This window comes from Dermacentor variabilis, chromosome 5 (genome assembly GCF_050947875.1).
Source record: "Dermacentor variabilis isolate Ectoservices chromosome 5, ASM5094787v1, whole genome shotgun sequence".
Classification (NCBI taxonomy): Eukaryota; Metazoa; Arthropoda; class Arachnida; order Ixodida; family Ixodidae; genus Dermacentor; species Dermacentor variabilis.
Genome location: NC_134572.1, coordinates 160,396,618 through 160,415,847, shown reverse-complemented (window position 1 = coordinate 160,415,847; position 19,230 = coordinate 160,396,618). Strand labels below are relative to the sequence as shown.

General features: G+C 46.9%; 2 protein-coding genes across 3 annotated transcripts in view; both read left to right on the top strand.

The window, feature by feature from the left end:
* Positions 1–19,230, top strand: part of LOC142583277 (angiotensin-converting enzyme-like) — a 246,195-nt gene that overhangs the window by 39,012 nt on the left and 187,953 nt on the right. The gene's annotated exons all lie outside the window — the stretch shown is intronic.
* LOC142583278 (angiotensin-converting enzyme-like) overlaps positions 1–19,230 on the top strand; it is an 80,224-nt gene that overhangs the window by 4,585 nt on the left and 56,409 nt on the right. For both annotated transcript variants that reach the window (XM_075693684.1, XM_075693683.1), the window contains exons 2-5: positions 554–712; positions 2,850–2,958; positions 3,076–3,219; positions 4,261–4,452. In XM_075693684.1, the coding sequence (XP_075549799.1) occupies positions 554–712; positions 2,850–2,958; positions 3,076–3,219; positions 4,261–4,452 (604 nt within the window). The remainder of the gene's footprint in view (positions 1–553; positions 713–2,849; positions 2,959–3,075; positions 3,220–4,260; positions 4,453–19,230) is intronic.

Genomic DNA, 19,230 nt, shown 5'->3' with positions numbered 1-19,230 from the left:
TTTAGATAGGAGATTCCGAGCTAAAGCCTCCTCTTAAGAAGTCCAGTTCGGTAGGCTATATAAAGTATAAGAGGAGATGGGGGAAAAGGAGGAGAGAAGCAAAGGCAGGGAGGTTAGCCAGTCTAAAACTGGCTGGGTGCCACGCGATTACGTGGCGGAATAAGACCAGGAAATGTGCAGGCATTTAATGTAGTTAGCTGACGCACGACAAAGGCAATCAGAGAACGCTAGAGAAGCCCCTGTCCTGCAGAGGACATAGACAAGACAGGTAATAATGATGAAACATTTATAGATGAACTATCATGAGCTCGTTCTTGGCTGCAGAAGAGTTTTGTTTAGCTCAAAATAAATCTGAAACTTGCGTCGTCTGGCGCAGGGGAGTCCTCCCATGGACATAAACTAGAGTGATGATGATGACGATGACGACAACGATGGCGATATATTTCTGCGTCCATCGAAGTCTTGAATACTCGCGAACCATAACCCAAAAGCCACGCTGACGCAATAAAAAAGCGACTGGGAGGAGCGACATTCTAACCCACCATACTTACAGGTGGATCAGAGTCTCAAGTCAAGTGAGCTGAAGAAGGAGTTGTGGAGGAACATCACTCAGTTTAGGTGGACTTCATTCAAGGACCCTACGACCAGGAGGGCGTTCAAGCTGCTCTCTGTTATTGACACGGCTATCCTATCTCAGGAGAAGCAGAACGAAGTAAACATTTTTCCTCGTAGAAAATTTTGCTTTCGCGAAGTATGACAGGTGAATATGAACAGCTTCTTCTTCTACTGGTTCACTATGCTCAGGGTCAGCTGTGAATTTCTGTGAAATAATGTTTGATTTGAGCACAAACCAGACGTAGTCAATAATGGAAACAACGTGCAAAAATCTAAATGCGTTCACCGTTGAATTACAAGTGGCATTCCAGCTCGTAAACAAATACATCCATATTTCAAAGATAGTCCGTGAAATGAAGTCCTTAATATTCAATTCACTTGACAATAAAAGGAACCAACTCACGCTAACATACATGAATTATGTAAGGGTATATTTTCAGAAATTCCATTACATTGAGGAATAATTGCTGTAAGCAGCTTACTTTAATATTTAGCATTTAAATGAAGGACTATCATTAATAATATTTAGTAGTTAGTAATTCAGTAGTTTTGCGCTTCACCCATATTAAACGTTTATTCCATTTGACAAGAGAATCAAAAGCGGCCATTGAAAACCCTATGCCGTTAGGCGTTAGGTTCGTGGATTGTTATTTGGTTATTTTGAAATGACATTAGGAACCATATCAATTAACGTCATGATATGTGTTCAATATTATAATCAGGACTGACCGTATCTATAAAGATCATGATATGGTCAATTTGAATTTTTTTTGTACACCGACCCTTTATGTAATACTCGCACAGGGGCTATTTAACGAAATAAGGCTAAAGTGAGAGGGAATTCGCAGGCATATAAGACTGAATCGGCTCGCGCAAGAAGCTGGTGAATTGGTATTGTTGGAACAGGTCTTAGCGCTACGATGAACATAAAAGATGCTGATAATGATGGCTATGATGATAATGACGAGGTCCTCTCTGAGTTTAGAAGGATTTGTGGCAGGCTGAACTGACTCGGAGATTGTGGGCTGATTGTGATAATTTTCAGCATAATTTTTACAACATGTCCTACATGAAACGGGAATAGTGCGCGAGTGGATGTTTCACAATGAACTGCCGCGTGAAGAATCAAATGAGTAAAGTAAAACAAAATACTGCAGGAACGGAAGCAAGCAAACACGTGTGAATTGACAGTTTAGGAGATGGGTTTATAGCCTAAATGGTGGTTGTTTTTTTTTTCATTGTTTTCTACGTGTGCTGATAACTGTAGCGAGCGCGAATCTCTCAAAACAAGAAAAACAGAAAATTTATGCTAGGAAGGCGCGCTGGTTAGACACTGGTATGAAAAATGAGTTGTTGATGTTTTATGCTTTGCACAGAAAATACTTTTGTTTTTCTTGAGTATGTTCTTTTTTATTTGCGTTGCTTGTTCGTTGCTCTCGTTTTCGTTCTGTAGCCTACTTTCGCATGAGGCATGATACTCAGGTTGGTCGTATGGAAGCTGATAATAATACAAAACAGATTCCGGTGACAGCGGCGGCTTGGCTTGATTAAATTAATATTAAATTATGGGGCTTTACGTGCCAAAACTAGTTTCTGATTATGAGGAACGCCGTAGTGGAGGACTCTGGAAATTTCGACCACCTGGGGTTCTTTAACGTGCACCTAAACCTAAGCACACGGGTGTTTTCGCCCCCATCGAATGCGGCCGCCGTGGCCGGGATTCGATCCCGCGACCTGGTGCTCAGCAGCCCAACACCATAGCCACTGAGCAACCACTGCGGGTCATGACTTGATGCAATGGAATGACGAAAGAGAAGAAGAAAGTGTACAATACGTTGCATTGCGCAACATTTTGACGGGACATACAGAAGAGAAACACACGCAACGGAGCACTGCATTGTGTGTGCTTCTCCTCTGTGTCCCGAGTCAAAATGTTGCGCAACGCAACATGTACTCTGCCGTACCAATGCGCCCAGTCTTCAACCTTCGCATGAAGAAAGTGCGAGGAATTGTCACAAAAATGACAACCACTCGAAAAGCGGGCAATAATGCAGTTGTTTATGTAATTCAAGGACAAACAGAGGGCTACTATAAAGGAGGCTCATGAGTCCCGATGTCAAAAAAAAAAAAAAACTTTAATGGTCCTGTCGCAGCTTGCTTTCTTTTGCAGAAGTGAAACATAACGAAGGCTTCGATTATACATTTGTGTCTTTGCTTCGACGACCGCCATCCAGTTCTTGGAAATAATCGGCGACATGCAAGTCAACCATGCGTCGGCGAGAATTTGCCCATTTTCGCGAAAATCCTGCAATCTCCACGACTGCACCCTCACGCTAGACAAAGGTAAACACGTTCGCTGTTTCGCCACAACTGCGAAACGTGCTCTGTAGGCGTCTGTAGACCTGAAGGTTGCGTATCGCGTGATTTTAATTTTTCTCCTTCTCGTTGTGGTCGCCTCAGAGGTCAAGGACGTGCTGGCTTCCTCGAGAAACTACGAGGAACTGCTGCACGTGTGGAGCGAGTGGCGTAGGGCGTCAGGAAAGCCCGTGAAAGAGAAATTCACCCGATACGTCCAGCTGCTGAACGAAGCAGCGAAGCTCAACGGTAACGTTAAACGCACACACGCTTCGCAAAGCTTCTCGTTTTGTAATAGCAGTTACTCATTCGTCGGCCTCCTTCTCTAACAATGTGTCCGCTGTCACTACTGAACGGCACGTTTCACGGACTGGTCTAGGGCTAGAAATGTTTCCCGAACGCTGAACTAAAACAACGCACCGCGTGTTCGCACATCTCACGTTCCGTCCTCCTCTGATTCATGCACTGGTTTCTCTCTGGCGAACAGGACGAAGTGTTACCGAAACTCCCTTATCCTAGTTGTTGTGCTTTGTCTTGCTGCATGCGAACATTCGTTCGCGCCGGTCTGTGAGCAAGGACGGCGTGAGACACGGAGTACAGATCTTAATTTACTTAAAAAAAGCAAGAAATTGCGGAGGCAGGGAACTATGTGAACAGGCGATTGTACGCGTCATGCATCTCAAGCGACATGGATTTCTATAGCGAAATGTTTTTTTTTTTAGTTGAAAACAACGGTTGCTTTTTAGCCTTGACTACCTTACTAATCTTTCTCCGGCATGTATTTGCCTTATCCTAGGCTTACGCGGTGGAATATAATTTACCTTCATCCATCATTCCCGCTCCAATGCGTGAACGCACAACAAGCCTTCACAACTATGAAAACGCGATTATGTTTGTTATAAACGTTTCTGACATACAAAGATTCGGGCAAGCAAATCTTTATATGTCAGAAACGTTTATAGCACACTTTCATAGGACTGCGTACCATGTATGCATTTGTTTCTCATGTATGTTCAAAGGTGTTCTAACAACATTGGTTTGACACTACTCATAATTCCATGCAATAAAGAAAAAAATCTGACATACAAAGAATAATTTCATAGTAGACGCACCGTCCTGTGTTCGTGAGTCGTCTCCTGTTATCTTTTTTTATCGCTTTCAAAGCCCCGAATCTGCATTAACTTGCCCAGTTAATCGATTCGTTCAAGTTTGTACAAAGATTATTGCGCGGAGATGCACCACGTCGACGTGGTTTTGAACGCCACGACCGTTTCCATTTCCTGTTCACAGGTTTCGAGGACGCCAGTGGGTTGTGGCAGAATCAGTACGAGTACGACGGTTTCGAGGATAACGTAAAACGGCTCTGGGAGCAACTGTCTCCATTGTACCAGCAACTACATGCGTACGTGAGAACGAGACTACGCACGATGTACGGAACCGAAAAGATACGAGAAGATGGCCCCATACCGGCTCACCTTCTAGGTAATGTGCCTCGGCGCGCAATCCTTCTCCTAGATGGCAAAATTTAGCGTCACGTTCAGCGAGTAAACTTCGCCGTTAACGTCATTCCCGCAGAATGTCACTCGAAGATGACTAGAAAGGATCAGCGATAATCGATGTAGGACGCACTTGCCAGCGAGTGCGTTTGATAAACTCTCAAGTAAGAATCATAGCGCTAAACGACAAGGAGAAACATACAACGCTTAAGACAGGCGCTAACTTAACTGTGTCTGTCCTCGCACTTTTGCACTGCATCATTGCTCCGCGCTCTGTCTTGGCCGTTGTGTTTTTGCGCAGTGATTCTTGCTTATTAGTTATGTACCAACATGCCCCCCCCCCAAAAAAAACAAACAAACAAACAAACAAACAAACAAACAAACAAGCAAAAAAAGAAGCCTAGAGGATGCTTAACCTTCGCCTTTAAGAGTGGAACGCAATAGCATTCAAAGATCCCTGACTACTTGTCACGCTTCCCGTCACTGCAGCTAATGTAACGGTTATGTTTATCGGGAAACGCCTGTGGCGAACGCTATGCACGAAGGTGAGCTAGAAACACGGACACTTGCGCGGGTGAAGCTGTGTACAGCTGCACCAAGAAATTTACACCATTTTAGGTTTTTGTTATTGTTTCACACTTTTATTATTTAAGTCTGCGGAGATCTCACATAAACGGCATGTGTTGTTGGTGTTTTGTTTCGTGACATTTGTTTGTGGGCTCTCTCTCTGAAATTCCGAGGAGTAACTTTGTCAGGAATGTAAGACAAGGTATGAGCAACTTTAGGGACGGAATGGTGTGGCAGATATAACCCGCACGTACAGCATGTCATATAGCAAGGCGTGGCGTATACAAATACAACATATACGAAAATTTTCGCTCAAAGACAACTCCCCCGACGCTGGATTTTCTGCGACACGGGGCCCTTAACGCTATCGCATTAAAAGGTTACAGTAACATTTCCCTTCGTGAACGCGGGTTACGCGCGAGCGTATGGGTGCTGTTCCCTTTTGGTGCATTGCGCGTAGAATGTCATAAAAATGCTTTGATTGTGCGATGGTTTGGGAGATTTTTCAAGGCTTGTCTTTTATTTTGTAAGTTTTATGTCCTTTTTTCGATTTTTATAAAATGCAATGGGCCTTTAGGAAAGATGGTAAGGCACTGTAAGGAAATGCACAGTGTTTATTAGTTCAAACAAATTGGTACTGTTCTATTCATCTTAACCTTCTTCTAGTTTTTCCTCTTCTGGAGTCTTCTGGGCACGCCAGGCCCGTGCCTTTTTCCGGACTTGTTCGGCTCGTGCCCGCCGCTTGGAGGCGATTTCGGGGTCGGTCGACTACCGCTTGACGTGTTTCTATTTACGCCCAAGCCCAGTGCTCGACCGCTGCGCCACCATGCGCCGCTCGCGTGTACCACGTTTCTAGGTACTTTTTCTCCAAAACACCACGGCGAGCGCGCTAGGTCCTTGTAAGTATTTAGTGGGACGAGGGAGATATTATGCCTGTGCACAATCTGCTCACCAAGCTGTCCCTAAGATAAAGAGGCTATTTCGAAATAAGGCTTACGTGCGGAAGCTGAAGTAACACTGGATGGGAGACAGAGAGAGAAAGGAAAAGGAAATGCAGGGAGGTCAACCAGAGATTATCTCCGGTTGGCTACCCTGTACTAGGGGAGGGGCTAGGGGATGCGATAGGTGGGAGACAGAATGATAAAAAATGAAAAATAAATAAATAAAATAACTACCTACCTACCTACACACACACGCACACACACGCACACACACACGCGCGCACGCACACACAAACATGCACGTACACACGAACTGTTTCTGCGGGCACTGTCACGCAGCCGCAAAGGCGTTCCTAGTGTTACGCAGCGTCACCATACAATCCTACGTCACACAGTGTACAGTCACAATTTGTCAGACAGTCCAGTGTCTTTTAAGTACCGCAGCAGCGCCTTCAGAGTGGATCGCGCTGATGTTCGCGTAGGCCAGTTTCCAAGGATGTTGTTTTCTGTCATTGGGTGGTTGTACAGTTTGTCTAGGGTGGCTGAGAGGACTGCTCTTTGCGGGTTGAAACGAGAGCACTCACAAGGAAGGTGCGCAATTGTTTCATTGCACCCGCAGAAGTCACAGAGTGAGCTGTTGGCCATGCCGATAAGAAAGGAGTACGCATTTGAAATGCTACTCCAAGCCATAGACGGGCTAGAAGGGTGTATTCACGTCGTGGAAGCTCGGGCGGAATACGAGCTGTAAATTAGGGTCCAGGTTATGAAGGCGTGTACTTGTGAACTCGAATGAATTCCATTGAGCTAATGTCAGGTCATGCGCAAGTGCGGAAAGTTTTTTCGCTGCGTCTGCTCTCGAAAGAGGAATAGCAACGCAAATGACGCCGTCATGGGCAGGTCGGGCAGCTGCGTCTGCTCGATCATTACCATGTATGCCACAGTGACTAGGCAACCACTGATAATTTTCAGACTGGATAAGGGAATAAAGGGACGTGACAAGAAGTTGGTCGTGGTGTGTGAGGCGCTTACATCTACAAAAGCTGGGATTTAAGCGTCCTTCTTGACATCGCTATCTCTCTTCCAGCCGAAACAATAGCGAGGCGCTGCCGCCACATACGAAGCATAATAAACCAACTATCGCGCGACGTCCAGGAAACAAAAAGGAAATCCCGCAGAAAATCCTCTGGAAGTTAGACTAAGTACGCGTAAGCATTGTGCCACTTGCTCATCTCCACGCAGCCCGGTGTCTTTACCAATGTTATGAAAGCTGGATTAGGCCAGTATTAGCGATCGCTCAGTGACGACACGAACTTCTTGCGCCGCCGTCGGCGGCGCAAGAAGCATTGATGACACAAACAAAGTACTGCAGGTGGACGCACCAGGTGCGCTGATGATGTTCCGATCATTATAAGCCGTTATCGCTCCTTAGCGTCTCATCCACCCGCGTCGAACCATTTTTGAACCGTGAACCTACCCAGGCGGCGGCTTCTTATGGCACTGCCACGCTGGCTGCAGCTTGAGAGTGATCTGCGATGCCCACAAAGAGTGCCGACTGCTCATAGCATCGCGTGGTGTTCTCGCCGCTAATGTGTTAAAGAGACGCACGCGCACATACTGTGTTTTTGCCACTTCGTTGGCGTTGAAGCGGGAGGCAGCGCAGAGGTAAATTCGCTCGCAGCTGCGGGTGCTATCTCAAAAGCGGTCGTCTTATTGCGGCACGGACGAAGGGACAGTTTTCCCTTTTGGGTATAAGCATACAAATGGTTACGCATTTAAAATTAAAGCGTACCTACACCGCCTAAACTGTGCGAATTCGGGCTGGCCCGAGCAGACTGCGCGCCCAGGCACAGCCAGGGACGCAAAACTGCGTACCTAGAAATGTGGTACGTGCGGGCGGCGCATGGCGGCGCAGCGGTCGAGCACTGGGCTTGGGCGTAAACAGAAACACACAACCTGGTACGTCCATAGCGCACACAGAACACGTGGCAACTGTCAGAAGAGGTCAGCCCAGCGCGCCTCCACCTACTCTGCCCCTCCGCGGAGCTTGGCCTCCTTTCTCCTACCCCGCTTCGCTCAACGCCACCTAGACTTTCCTCTAGGCGTTTTTGCTTTGCCGCGCGCTCAGCGCGCTCCTCCATAAATTCCCCGGCGCGCGATTCTCTTCTCCACCTCCAGGCGCCTTCCTCCTCCGGCGCTCGCTTCCCTCGCGGCAACACACATAATCTCGCCGATTTCACAGACGGGACTCACAAATCTCACAGAAGAAAAAAAACTTGCAGTACAGTTACGAGTATGTAACGCGAATGTTTAAGCGTTAATGGTGGCGTGGTGTATAGACATTTTCCCTCCCTATGTCGAACACCAAACGCACTCCGCGTCTGTGGAGAGGAATCGGTATGCATCGCCAAAGTAGTTTTAAGAGGTTCCGCCACGAGGCGATTAAACGTAGCGTTTACGGTGTGTCCACTTTACTGTGTCGTTTTAACGCGATATCGTTAACGGCCCCATGGCGCCGCGCAAAATCCGGTGTCGGCGTCGGATGTCGTATGGCCGAAAATCATTCCGAACCACAACCAAGCAGGCCCTCCACGTGGCGCAGAGAAGTTACTGAAATAACTGAATTCTTCATGGTAAGATGCGCCAGAAAAAATCTTAAAGTGCAACCTAAAGACAATCTACAGGCATGATAGCGTCGGATTGTAACTTGAATATACCAGAAAACATAATTCTGTTAGGCGGAAACTCAGAGGTAGACCCCTTTTCCAGCGTCTCTACCGTTCATGGAGCAGTGCGGCCCGCTCGTTTCCTTGCAACAACACCATTCAGATAGCGCTCGCCTTCGCGCAGCGGCCGCATTTCTACCAGAGGCCGCGTTTCTGCCAGAAAGCTCGCCCGTTCGCCTTCGTGCATAGCGTTCGCCACCAGCGTTTCCAGCTAAACGTTACGGTTACATAAGCTGCAGTTTCCGGGAAGCATGATAAGCCTTCAGGGATGTTTGAATGCTATCTTGTTTCACTCTTAAAGGCGAAGCCTAAGCATCCTAGAATTTTTTTTCTCAAACCAAACACAGTCAGCATCTCTGGATACCCGCTAAATATATTAGTGTGGCCGAAGCAGTGGCCTCCATGTGAGGCGTTCGTGGTGAGCAGCCGCGGTGCGGCGCTGCTGCGCCTAACTTGGCCAGGGAAGCTCACAGTAAAATTCATTATGAAGAACGACTGATGAATACGGAAGAAAGTAGATGGGCTGGTAGTATGTTGAAGTATTTGTATAGGAAAAAAATTGGCAGTGGCTTAGCTCGGCTATGCCAGGATATACGTAGCGAAAGCTAAGGTTAGCCTTGGTTAATCTTGAGTGCAAGTCCAGGTTAATTAATTAATTAATTAATTATGGGGTTTTACGTGCCAAAACCACTTTCTGATTATGAGGCACGCCGTAGTGGAGGACTCCGGAAATTTCGACCACCTGGGGTTCTTTAACGTGCACCTAAATCTAAGCACACGGGTGTTTTCACATTTCGCCCCCATCGAAATGCGGCCGCCGTGGCCGGGATTCGATCCCGCGACCTCGTGCTCAGCAGCCCAACACCATAGCCACTGAGCAACCACGGCGGGTAAGTCCAGGTTAGTCTGGTTGTCTAGCTATGTTGCGGCGTTTAGCCAGTCGTTCGGCGCGCCTTTCGTCTGTTTCCTGGGCGATTCGTTTCCTCTTCAGCTCGGTCGGATGTCGATTCCAGGCCTCCCTCCTCCTGCGTATCAGAATTGTCGCCGTCCATACTGCCACCTCAACTGTGGTTCGGCGTACGCGAGCTCTGCGTTTCAATTCTTCAACATGTTATCACGCATGCGACGCAGCTGGCGAAGCGAGCGGAGGCGAACGCAACAACGAGGAACGTGGTGTGACGTCATGTGCCTCCTGGGTGCACGACCACGGCGAAATCTCAAATTCGCGGCCAGTAAAGCTTTCGCTTCAAAACATTGATTCACAGTGGAGGAAAAGACCTAGGAAGCTTAATAGCAAGTATGCGGCCTGTAGTAGGGTGAGCAACACAGCAACAAAGAACATCAAGTAAAAAGTCGGAGATGCTGAAATAATCTCATGGGTGGCGGCAATGGAAAAGAAACTTGCCGTGAGTAGCTACTTAAAAGGAAAAAGCGGAATCAGGAAAGAAACAATTTATGATAACTCAAAGGGAAGATCATTACTTTTCGAAGCGAGATCAGGATGCCTTACAACACGCACCTGTAAAACGAGATATAATCAGGAAGAAGAAGCATGTGCTTGCTGCGGTAAAGCTAGGGAAACGATGGAGCGTGTTTTATTAGAATGTGAAGATATCTTCCCAGCGTTCGATTTAGGCACCAATGGACTCCTTGAAGCCCTTGGGTTCAGCGAGAGCAGGGGGAAAGTAAACACGTCCGCAACATAGATTAGTAAGAGGTGATTGGAAGACTGGTGGAAGAAAAGTATGGAAACGACGAAAACGGAGACGTACAAAAACAAAGTTAACAATAGGGTGTCCGAAAATTTGGTTATGGAAATTCATCGTGCGTTTTTTTTACCCAGGTAGGACATTAGGCAGTATAATAGCAAGAGCTTGGTGGCGCAATCCACCGCCCCGTTCTAAAGGGGACGTTCATAACATCCATCCATCCATCCATCCATCCATCCATCCATCCATGATGAATTGACTGATGCAGACTGAGAAATATATGTAAATCGCTCTAATCGCTGTCCAAGAAACCCAAAGTGCCTCCCTCAGCCTACAAGGCTACAACGTACACATCGCAGGCGGCAAGACTCCGACGGCGATCCCTACGCGGAAGCATCTGACTAGGCATCAACACAGCATCCAACGCAGAATCGGACACACCTTCGTGGAGATACTGCCAGATAGGAAGACGAAAGGCCAACCGTGCAGACTTTGACAAGCTTCTAAGAGAAGTAAACAAAAACCAAGGGGCATAAGCTACTGGTTGTTGGCGACTTTAACGCGCCACACGTGGCATTGGGATATAATAATAATAATAATAATAATAATAATAATAATAATAATAATAATAATAATAATAATAATAATAATAATAATAATAATAATAATAATAATAATTTATTATCAAATCTGCAAGTATATGTACAGAAATCGGGTTCGCCTAAGCCATCACAGTGGCTTGTCACGCGAAACCCGGCAGTCAATAGCAAGACTCAGCCAGAAACTGACTTTTCTTCCTTTTGCAAGAAAATGGAATCAAAATGACATTGAACACTTAAGGTAGCGAGTGATAAAGTACAAGGCAAAATAAAAAAAAGAATCACGAAAAAACAAGCAAGCATAATAATAATAATAATAATAATAATAATACACTTCGCAGGACGAAGGCCTCTGCCTGCGATCTCTGATTCGAACTTGTGCCTCAACTTGTGCACAAGAAAAGGAGAAAGATACCTGTAAAGAAAGGGATCAGGCAAGGAGGCCCATTTCTCCCCTGCTACTCACTGCTTGCTTAGAAGAAGCATTCAAGCTACTAGACGGAAAAGGTTTAGGAGTGAGGATCAGCGGTGAATATCTCAGCAACCTTCGGTTTGCAGATGACATTGTCCTGTTCAGCAACCCTGGGACGAATTACAAACAAGGTAGTGGTGGGCTATTTCTAGATATTTTCCAAGATTTTCCCGTATGGCTACTGTACTCCTTGATTATATACGCAATGCCTTCATGCAATGGGGTGCCAAAGGTCTACAAAAAAAAAAAGGAGAGAACGTCCGCCTCCAAATAAGGTGCGTCAACAGTGCCTCACTCTCTGGAAGGAGCTATTTTAACCCACTCGCGTTGGTAACAGCATCTCCAGAGACATCAGCCCAGATTTAACCTTCTCAATGGGAATCTGGCAAGTGGAGTGAAAGAGGCTCGTAGAGACACTCGTAGAGGCTCGTAGAGACACAGACAGAGATCGATCACCAGCGCACGTTCCATAGAACTGGGAAGGGCCAACATCACGGACTGGGCGCCTTTCGGAAGGATGAGCACCCTACGAATATCGACAAAAACATAGAAGAGTGCGCGTGGTAATACGTACAGAGGGTCAACAAGCATACTAAGGACGTTCAACTCACATCTAAAGCTCCTGATGTGGACCCGCATCTTCTACACCTTTAGGAGGCCGGAAAAAGGGTCAACAAGCATACTCAAGACATTCAACTCACCTCTAAAGCTCCTCATGTAGACCCGCATCTCCTGCACCTTTGGGAGGCCGGAAAAAAACTCGCGCGAAGGTGGAAGAATTGACGATACGATGGGCACCAAGGACAACAGAGCCATACTCGGGCTGGACTTGCAGAGCGCCTTCGATAAAGTGAGGCACTAGGCTATCCTGGCCCAAGTATCCAGGCTAAACATGGAAAGGAGGACATACCAGTACATCAAAGACTTCCTGACGGAACGGACCACCAAAATCTGCGCGGGAGACCTGCAGCTCGAAGAGAAGAAGCTGGGAAGCGTCGGAACTCCGCAGGGCTCGGTGATCTCCCCGCTACTCTTCAACCTCGTGATGATCGGGGTGGCCAACCGGCTAGAAAGAGTAGCGGGAGTCCGGCACACCATCTACGCCGACGACGTTACGCTATGGGTACCGGGAGGAAGCAAGGGACAAATCGAGACAACGTTGCAAGAAGCGGTCAACGCCATCGAGGAGCAGCTGGACGGGTCTGGACTCGTTGGCTCTCCGGCCAAGTCAGAACTGCTGGTGATTCCACCGACAGGAGCGGGCTGTAAAAGAAAGAATATGGAAGTCAAGTACGAGCGTCCCAAGATCACGGTCAAGACAGCAGGAGGACAAGTAATACCGGAGGTCGAGAAGATTCGAGTGCTCGGGCTGCTCATCCAGCGAAACCGAGTCAACGGTGAAATGGTCAACAAACTCGCGGGCAAAGCGGCCGCGGCAATGAGACTCATCAAAAGGGTGTCCAACAGAAGAGCGAGGATGAAGGAGGAGAGCCTGACTAGGGTCGTTCAATCCTTCGCAGTTAGCCACATAACGTACGTGGCCGCCTTCCACAACTGGAGGCCGAGCGAACGTAACAAGATAGACGCCACCATACGCAAGGCGTATAAGGCGGCACTCGGTCTCCGCGGGAGCACGAGCACCGAAAAATTCATGGCGCTGGGAGTCCACAACACACTGGACGAAATAGCCGAAGCACAGAGAAAGGCGCAACTCGAGCGTCTTTCTGAAACGAGAACCGGAAGACAGATACTGCGGGACCTTGGCCTCGAGCCGAGGGAAAGCAAGCAGCAGAAAGACGTACCTATACCGGATAGCATCAACAGAAAGCTCAGGGTCTGCCCGATCGCGAGGACCGTGAACCCCGAGCACAACAAGGAGCGGAGGTTGGCGAGAGCCAGGGCTCTCGTGGACCTCCACGCCAGAGAAGAAGGCGCCGTCTACGTGGACGCGGCGAGTATCGATGGAGCAGCGACGCATACGCGGCGGTGGCTGTCGGGGCATCGACGGGTGCAATGAAGACCGCGGCGAGCGTCCGGACTAGAGAGGCGCACCGGGCGGAGGAGGTGGCCATCGCCTTGGCCGTCTCCGACCCCGGATGCACTACAGTGTTGTGTGACTCTATAACGGTAGTGAAGAACTACGCCAAGGGTAGGGTATGTATAGTGAGGCCGCGAGCATAGTGGGGGGGGGGGCGAAGGCTGAAGACATCGGACGCAAAAGTGCTGTGGTGATCAAGTGGTTTCCGGCCCACATGGGCAGTGACATGTCGGAACGCGGGAACGTGAACCACAACGAGACGGCCAACTCGGCCGCGCGAGGACTAACCAACCGCGCAGCTGCAAGCACAGCCGACTGGGAGTGTTGGTCGCGGTCTGGTCGCGGTGCAGTGACAAGGACAAGATGACCACCTTCAACGAAATAGTGAAGTGGTACAGACTGAACATGCCGCCACCTCACCCGGGGCTTACCCGGAAGGAGGCAGTGTTATACAGACAGTTACAGACGGGGTCCCTGCTCACCCCGGTGCTAGCTAAGCACGTGTGTGCGAGCGTGTACGCGAGTGACGTGTGTAGACTGTGCGCGAAGGAGAGTGCCACCGCGGCTCACATCCTTTGGGATTGTAGCATAAATCCGCGAGAAGCCAGTGAGAAGACGACGATCCCGCCGCAGCTAGAGGCTGCAACGAGGAGCTATGACGAAGAGACACAACTCAAGGCCGTCCAGCAGGTCTCGACAGCTCTGAGAGGCAGCGACCGCGCGAAACCGAGAAGAAGGGGGGAAGCACCCCCAGTAAGCGGGCTGCGGCTCTCTCGGACCCGCGGAAGTTGCGAGGAACCAAGACCTCGAGGAGCACAACGCACGAGACTGACGTAGTGGCCGCGTCGCGGTAAAAGCTTGTCCTCCCTGCGTGGAGGGAGCCTAACCAACTCTGCAGGCATTTTAAATAAAATTATTCTCTCTCTCTCTCTCAACATGGAAGAGGCAAAAAAGAAATATGAAGTCTAACAAGCATACAACCTTGTTATCCAAGCATGTGGACGAGTACTCGGATAAGTTTGGCAGGCAAAATTGGAATCAAGCCTGCGACAGCCTACAAGGGACGCTTAGCACCCCCGAAAGACGTCGAACATTAATTCTATCACTGATCTCCCGATCGAAAGCAATCCAATACCGCCACTGGCCAACAAATCGAGCGACTTATTCATAATTTTGCGTGGGACGGAAGAAGACGTCCTGAAAGCTAGCTGTCAAAGAAAAAATTCACGGGACTGCAACAATCATCTTCAGTACAATCTGCCAATCACCACGACTACAGCAGATTACCGTACACATACGTATCATATCAGTACACATCACATCAGTACACATACACATCAGTACACACACGCATATATAGAGTCAGATATTTTGAACAGCCATAACACACAATAGATATAATTACATTGCAAGTACAGAACAGAATTACACATATTGCGTAAAAATTGCAATCACAACATAAATCCATCTCTAACCCAGAACAACATCTGTGTTACTCATTTAGCGTATTAGGGTCACCTGAAACTTAATATTTCCCCAAAGTGTTCGTGTCCCCTAAAAACTTATTTCAAATCCAGAAGTGCTCCTTTCTGGAGGCATGCAGTTGGCCATGGACCAAGTAACTTTTTAAGAGTGAATGGTCTTCTGTCTAAAAGCAACAAATTTGCTTGCAATACCTCTCTCTGTGCATCGTATTTAGTGCACTCGAGGAGGAGATGATGCACATCTTCGTCTGGATGGCTACAAGAACACTGCGCACTATAGACACGTTTTATCCTGTATGCTGTATAAGAAGTGTCTCGTAAATGCAGTACCAAGCCGCAGGCGGTGCATCAATGTTTCGAACTTTCTGTTCTCTTAGATTTTCCGGCATTGATAGGTTTATACATCGGTCTATAAAGTATAATTCCGAGTTCTTAGATCGCTGATCAAACCAGGTAGTTTCGCTGAGACGACAGGAAATCTGTCTCAGTATCAGACGGACTTCAATACGCAATAAGGGAATATCGGTTGTATCTGCATTATTGTGAGCCCGATTCGCAGCTGCGTCCACTGCAGTATTAACAGGAATGTTGCAGTGCTCAAGTATCCATTGAAATGCAATTACGTGGTTCATTGCGCTTGCTTTTGTATTTTCTTTGAGCGTCTCATAGAATAGCAAAGTGTTCAAAGGATTTTTCTTATTGATCTGCAGTAATGCGAGAGTGGCCTTGCGAATCACTAAAAATAACCAATTTCCGCGAATGCTTTTCTGATGTTGTGAAACGCAAAGCACACAGGACTGTAAACAGTTCTGCCATGGTGGAACATGTTTCTAGGGATAATTTAAATCTTTGCTCTAGCGCTAAATGTGGAATGACAAATGCTGAAGTTGAGGTATTTTATGACCATCTGTTTACACGTAGATGTACTGGGGATATAATGAGTAAATTTGGAAGAGTGCCAGTTTCTGTGCGGCTACCATGAACATGTCTCTCTTAGATATAACCCTGTCGACCAATATTTCTATTTTAGGACTTGTTAACATCCAAGGATGGTAGCTAACATCCACTTTGCATAATTCAAATCTTCGTAATAATGCTTTGTGTTCTTGAACAACATCGTGAATTTTGCTTTTGTTTCGTTCGGTTAGCGCGTGTAACAGATGCTAACAGATGCGTTCAACAGATGCTTCTCGTGTCGGGTTAAGATGCGATAAATATGTCGGCATGTTTCAACCGTTCTAATGACTGGAAATGGGGGATGACGAGCTTCAGCAATTACTAAAGAACTCGAGGTAGCCTGCGGAACCCCAAGACACACTCGCAGCCCCCTTGCCAGTAAACGTTGAAGACGTTCCTCAGAAGTTTGCGATAAACCATGGAGAATAGGTGCCGAGTAAGCAATTTTTTGTTTTATGAGTGCGTTATGAACTTGTAGTAGTGAAGAGACTGACCCCCGCCCGTTGTGCCAACGAGTCGCCGAAGTACGTTTATTACAGCGTTTGTCTGCTTTTCAATTGCGCGGATGTGTGATGCCCATGTCAGCTGGCGGTCAAGAATAACTCCAAGAAATTTATGCTCTTTCACGAACATTAAAGTTTGCCCATTAAGCGTGAGTTGGAAATTATTCAACGGTCGTCTAGCGAAAGGAAGTACGGCTGTTTTTGCATATGAAAGACTCATGCCTCTTTCTTTTAAAAAAAGGTGTCGATACTCTCAAGATCCTTTTGCCGCGTTGTTTGAATGTCTTGTATATGAGATCCAGAGGCCCATATGCAGAGGTCATCTGCGTACAGAGAATACTGTAGACCAGACGGTAGTTTTTGTGCTAATGCTGCCATGACACAGTTGAATAAAAACGGACTGAGAACACTGCCCTGCGGTACGTCCTGCGTGATGCTGTGATAATTACTCTTTCCTTCAATTGCTTCCATGAATATTTTTCTTTCTTTCAAGAAGTTTGATACCCCTCGCAGTGTTCGACTGTGTAGGCCAAGCTCTAACACACCACCAAGAACGTGAATGTTACTTACAGTGTCGAATTCTCTTTGAATGCCTAAGAATACTGCTATTGTCACATTTCCATGCATTCGTTCATGTTCGACGTATGTGACAATATCTAATACTGCATCCATTGTACACCGACTTTGTCGAAAACCGGTCGTGCAGTTGGAAAACACATTTGTGTGTTCACACCACCATTGTAGTCGACTGTCTACCATCTCCATCAGTTTGGAAAAAGAGCTTGTGAGACTGACGGGTCGGTAGGAGTCAAAACAAAGGGGAGTCTTTCCTGGTTTCAGTACTGGAATTGCCCGAGCTGATTTCCATGAATCTGGAAGAGTGTTTCTTATCCAGATATTATTAAATATCTCCAAAAGAGCGATTCTTCGTGCTGGACATAGGTTCTTTAACATCTTATATGTAACACCGTCTGAGCCTGTACCGCATGACGAAAGAGCACATTTCAATTCATCTAAACTAAACTCATAGCTAAGGTGAGGGTGTTGTGACGGAAAGCACACACGGACCTTCTTTTCTGCTAGTGTTGTGGAACTTGCAAATTGTAGGCAAGTAAACAGAAGTGCTGGTCTGGATATAAGTTGAGATAATTCGTCAGCAACAGATGTTTCCAGAGTGCTTCGAGCTACGGCAATTGCTCGGAAAGGATGGCCCTGGGTACCTGGACCACTAAAAGATCGGACAACTGACCATATTCTGGGAACTGGAGTAATCGGAGACAATGACACGCAGTATTCTCGCCATTTTCTTGTACCTAATTTTTGTAAGCGTCTGCGTAAAGTTGACTGAACTTTCTGTGCCGTCTTGTAGCCACCCAGTTTTTCACTGCGGCGGTAAGCACGTTCTGCGCATCTTCTAATTTCTCTTAGACTTTCATATTCCCCGTCAAATGCAGCGTATTCATTTGGAGCAATTACTTGCTTTGTGCAGATCTTGTAAGACTCATACATTATACTCGGAAAACTTTGAAAGTTCGGATTTTCGCCCAATTAGTTATTTGAATAGTGACGAAAAAGCTTTGCCAATTAGTATATTTGCAGTAGCGCCGGGTCCCTTCACTCCGTATGAGACGATGTTTTACCAGGACTGAAAAATGATCACTACCGCGCGTTTATATGTCCATTGACCACTCAACGCCATCAAGAAGGTCCTGTGAGAAGAGCATAACATCTATACAGCTTGAGCTATACAGCTTGAGTTCTTGCGGGGGCAAGAACGTTGGAGAACTGTCATTTAACACGATGAGTTACTTTTTTTCTGCGGCGCACTCTATAATGCTTCCGCGGGAATCATTATATTCACTACCCCAGATGAAGTTATTTGCGTTGAAATCCCCATAAACCAGCACATTTGAGTTTGCGATAACAAACACATTCACCAAGCTGTCTACAGATGTTTTACTAGAACATTGTAGACAAAGACTGATCACTGTGACGCATGTATTTCTAAAATATATCTTGCATGCAACGAACTACGATATATCCAAATCTCTCGACTGTATTAAATAGGACGGCAGGTCTTTTCTCACGCATAACATCGCTCTGCTACTTCCAGCAATGCGCGATGATTTATATATAACGTAGCTTGAAAGACGAAAGTCATCTCCTCTCCTGTATACATAAAACAGGACAGTTATGTTGAGCTGGGAGTTTGTGAAAATCAGCTGACTTATTTCGAAGGCTATTAGCATTGCACTGAAATATGAAAACATTATTCTAACGATTATGTATTGTAAGCCTGCCGCGGAGCTGTCAGTGGTTGTGAAAGCACCAACGTTTCCATCGAAAGCAGTGCTTTTACCTCTGGTAGGTTGTTTGCGTGTGGAATGGCACTGAGAATTGCACGCAGAGCTGCGAATAGCATGGACAGGAGCATCTGTGCCACGGATAAAGACGCGTTATCGCCAACCGACGCTGAAGATCCATGTGTGATTGAAGCAGGTCGCTGAAGAGCTGACTGGGATAGTCACTGCGATGACTTGTGGGGGCTCCTGTGTCAACAGCAGAAGGCCTTGCTGAGAAGGTGGGCGAATTGGCCTCGATGCCTAGGCAAGATGAGTAGTATTCTCTGAAGATGGATCGTGTCGCTCGCTGTCAAAACGCTGTCGAAATGATTGCTTTAGAGCTTCAGAATAGCTCAAATTGTCCCCTTGCTCTTTTTCTTTGTTGGAAGTTGGAGGCGCATATCTTACGGTATCAAGGTTGGGTAGTGG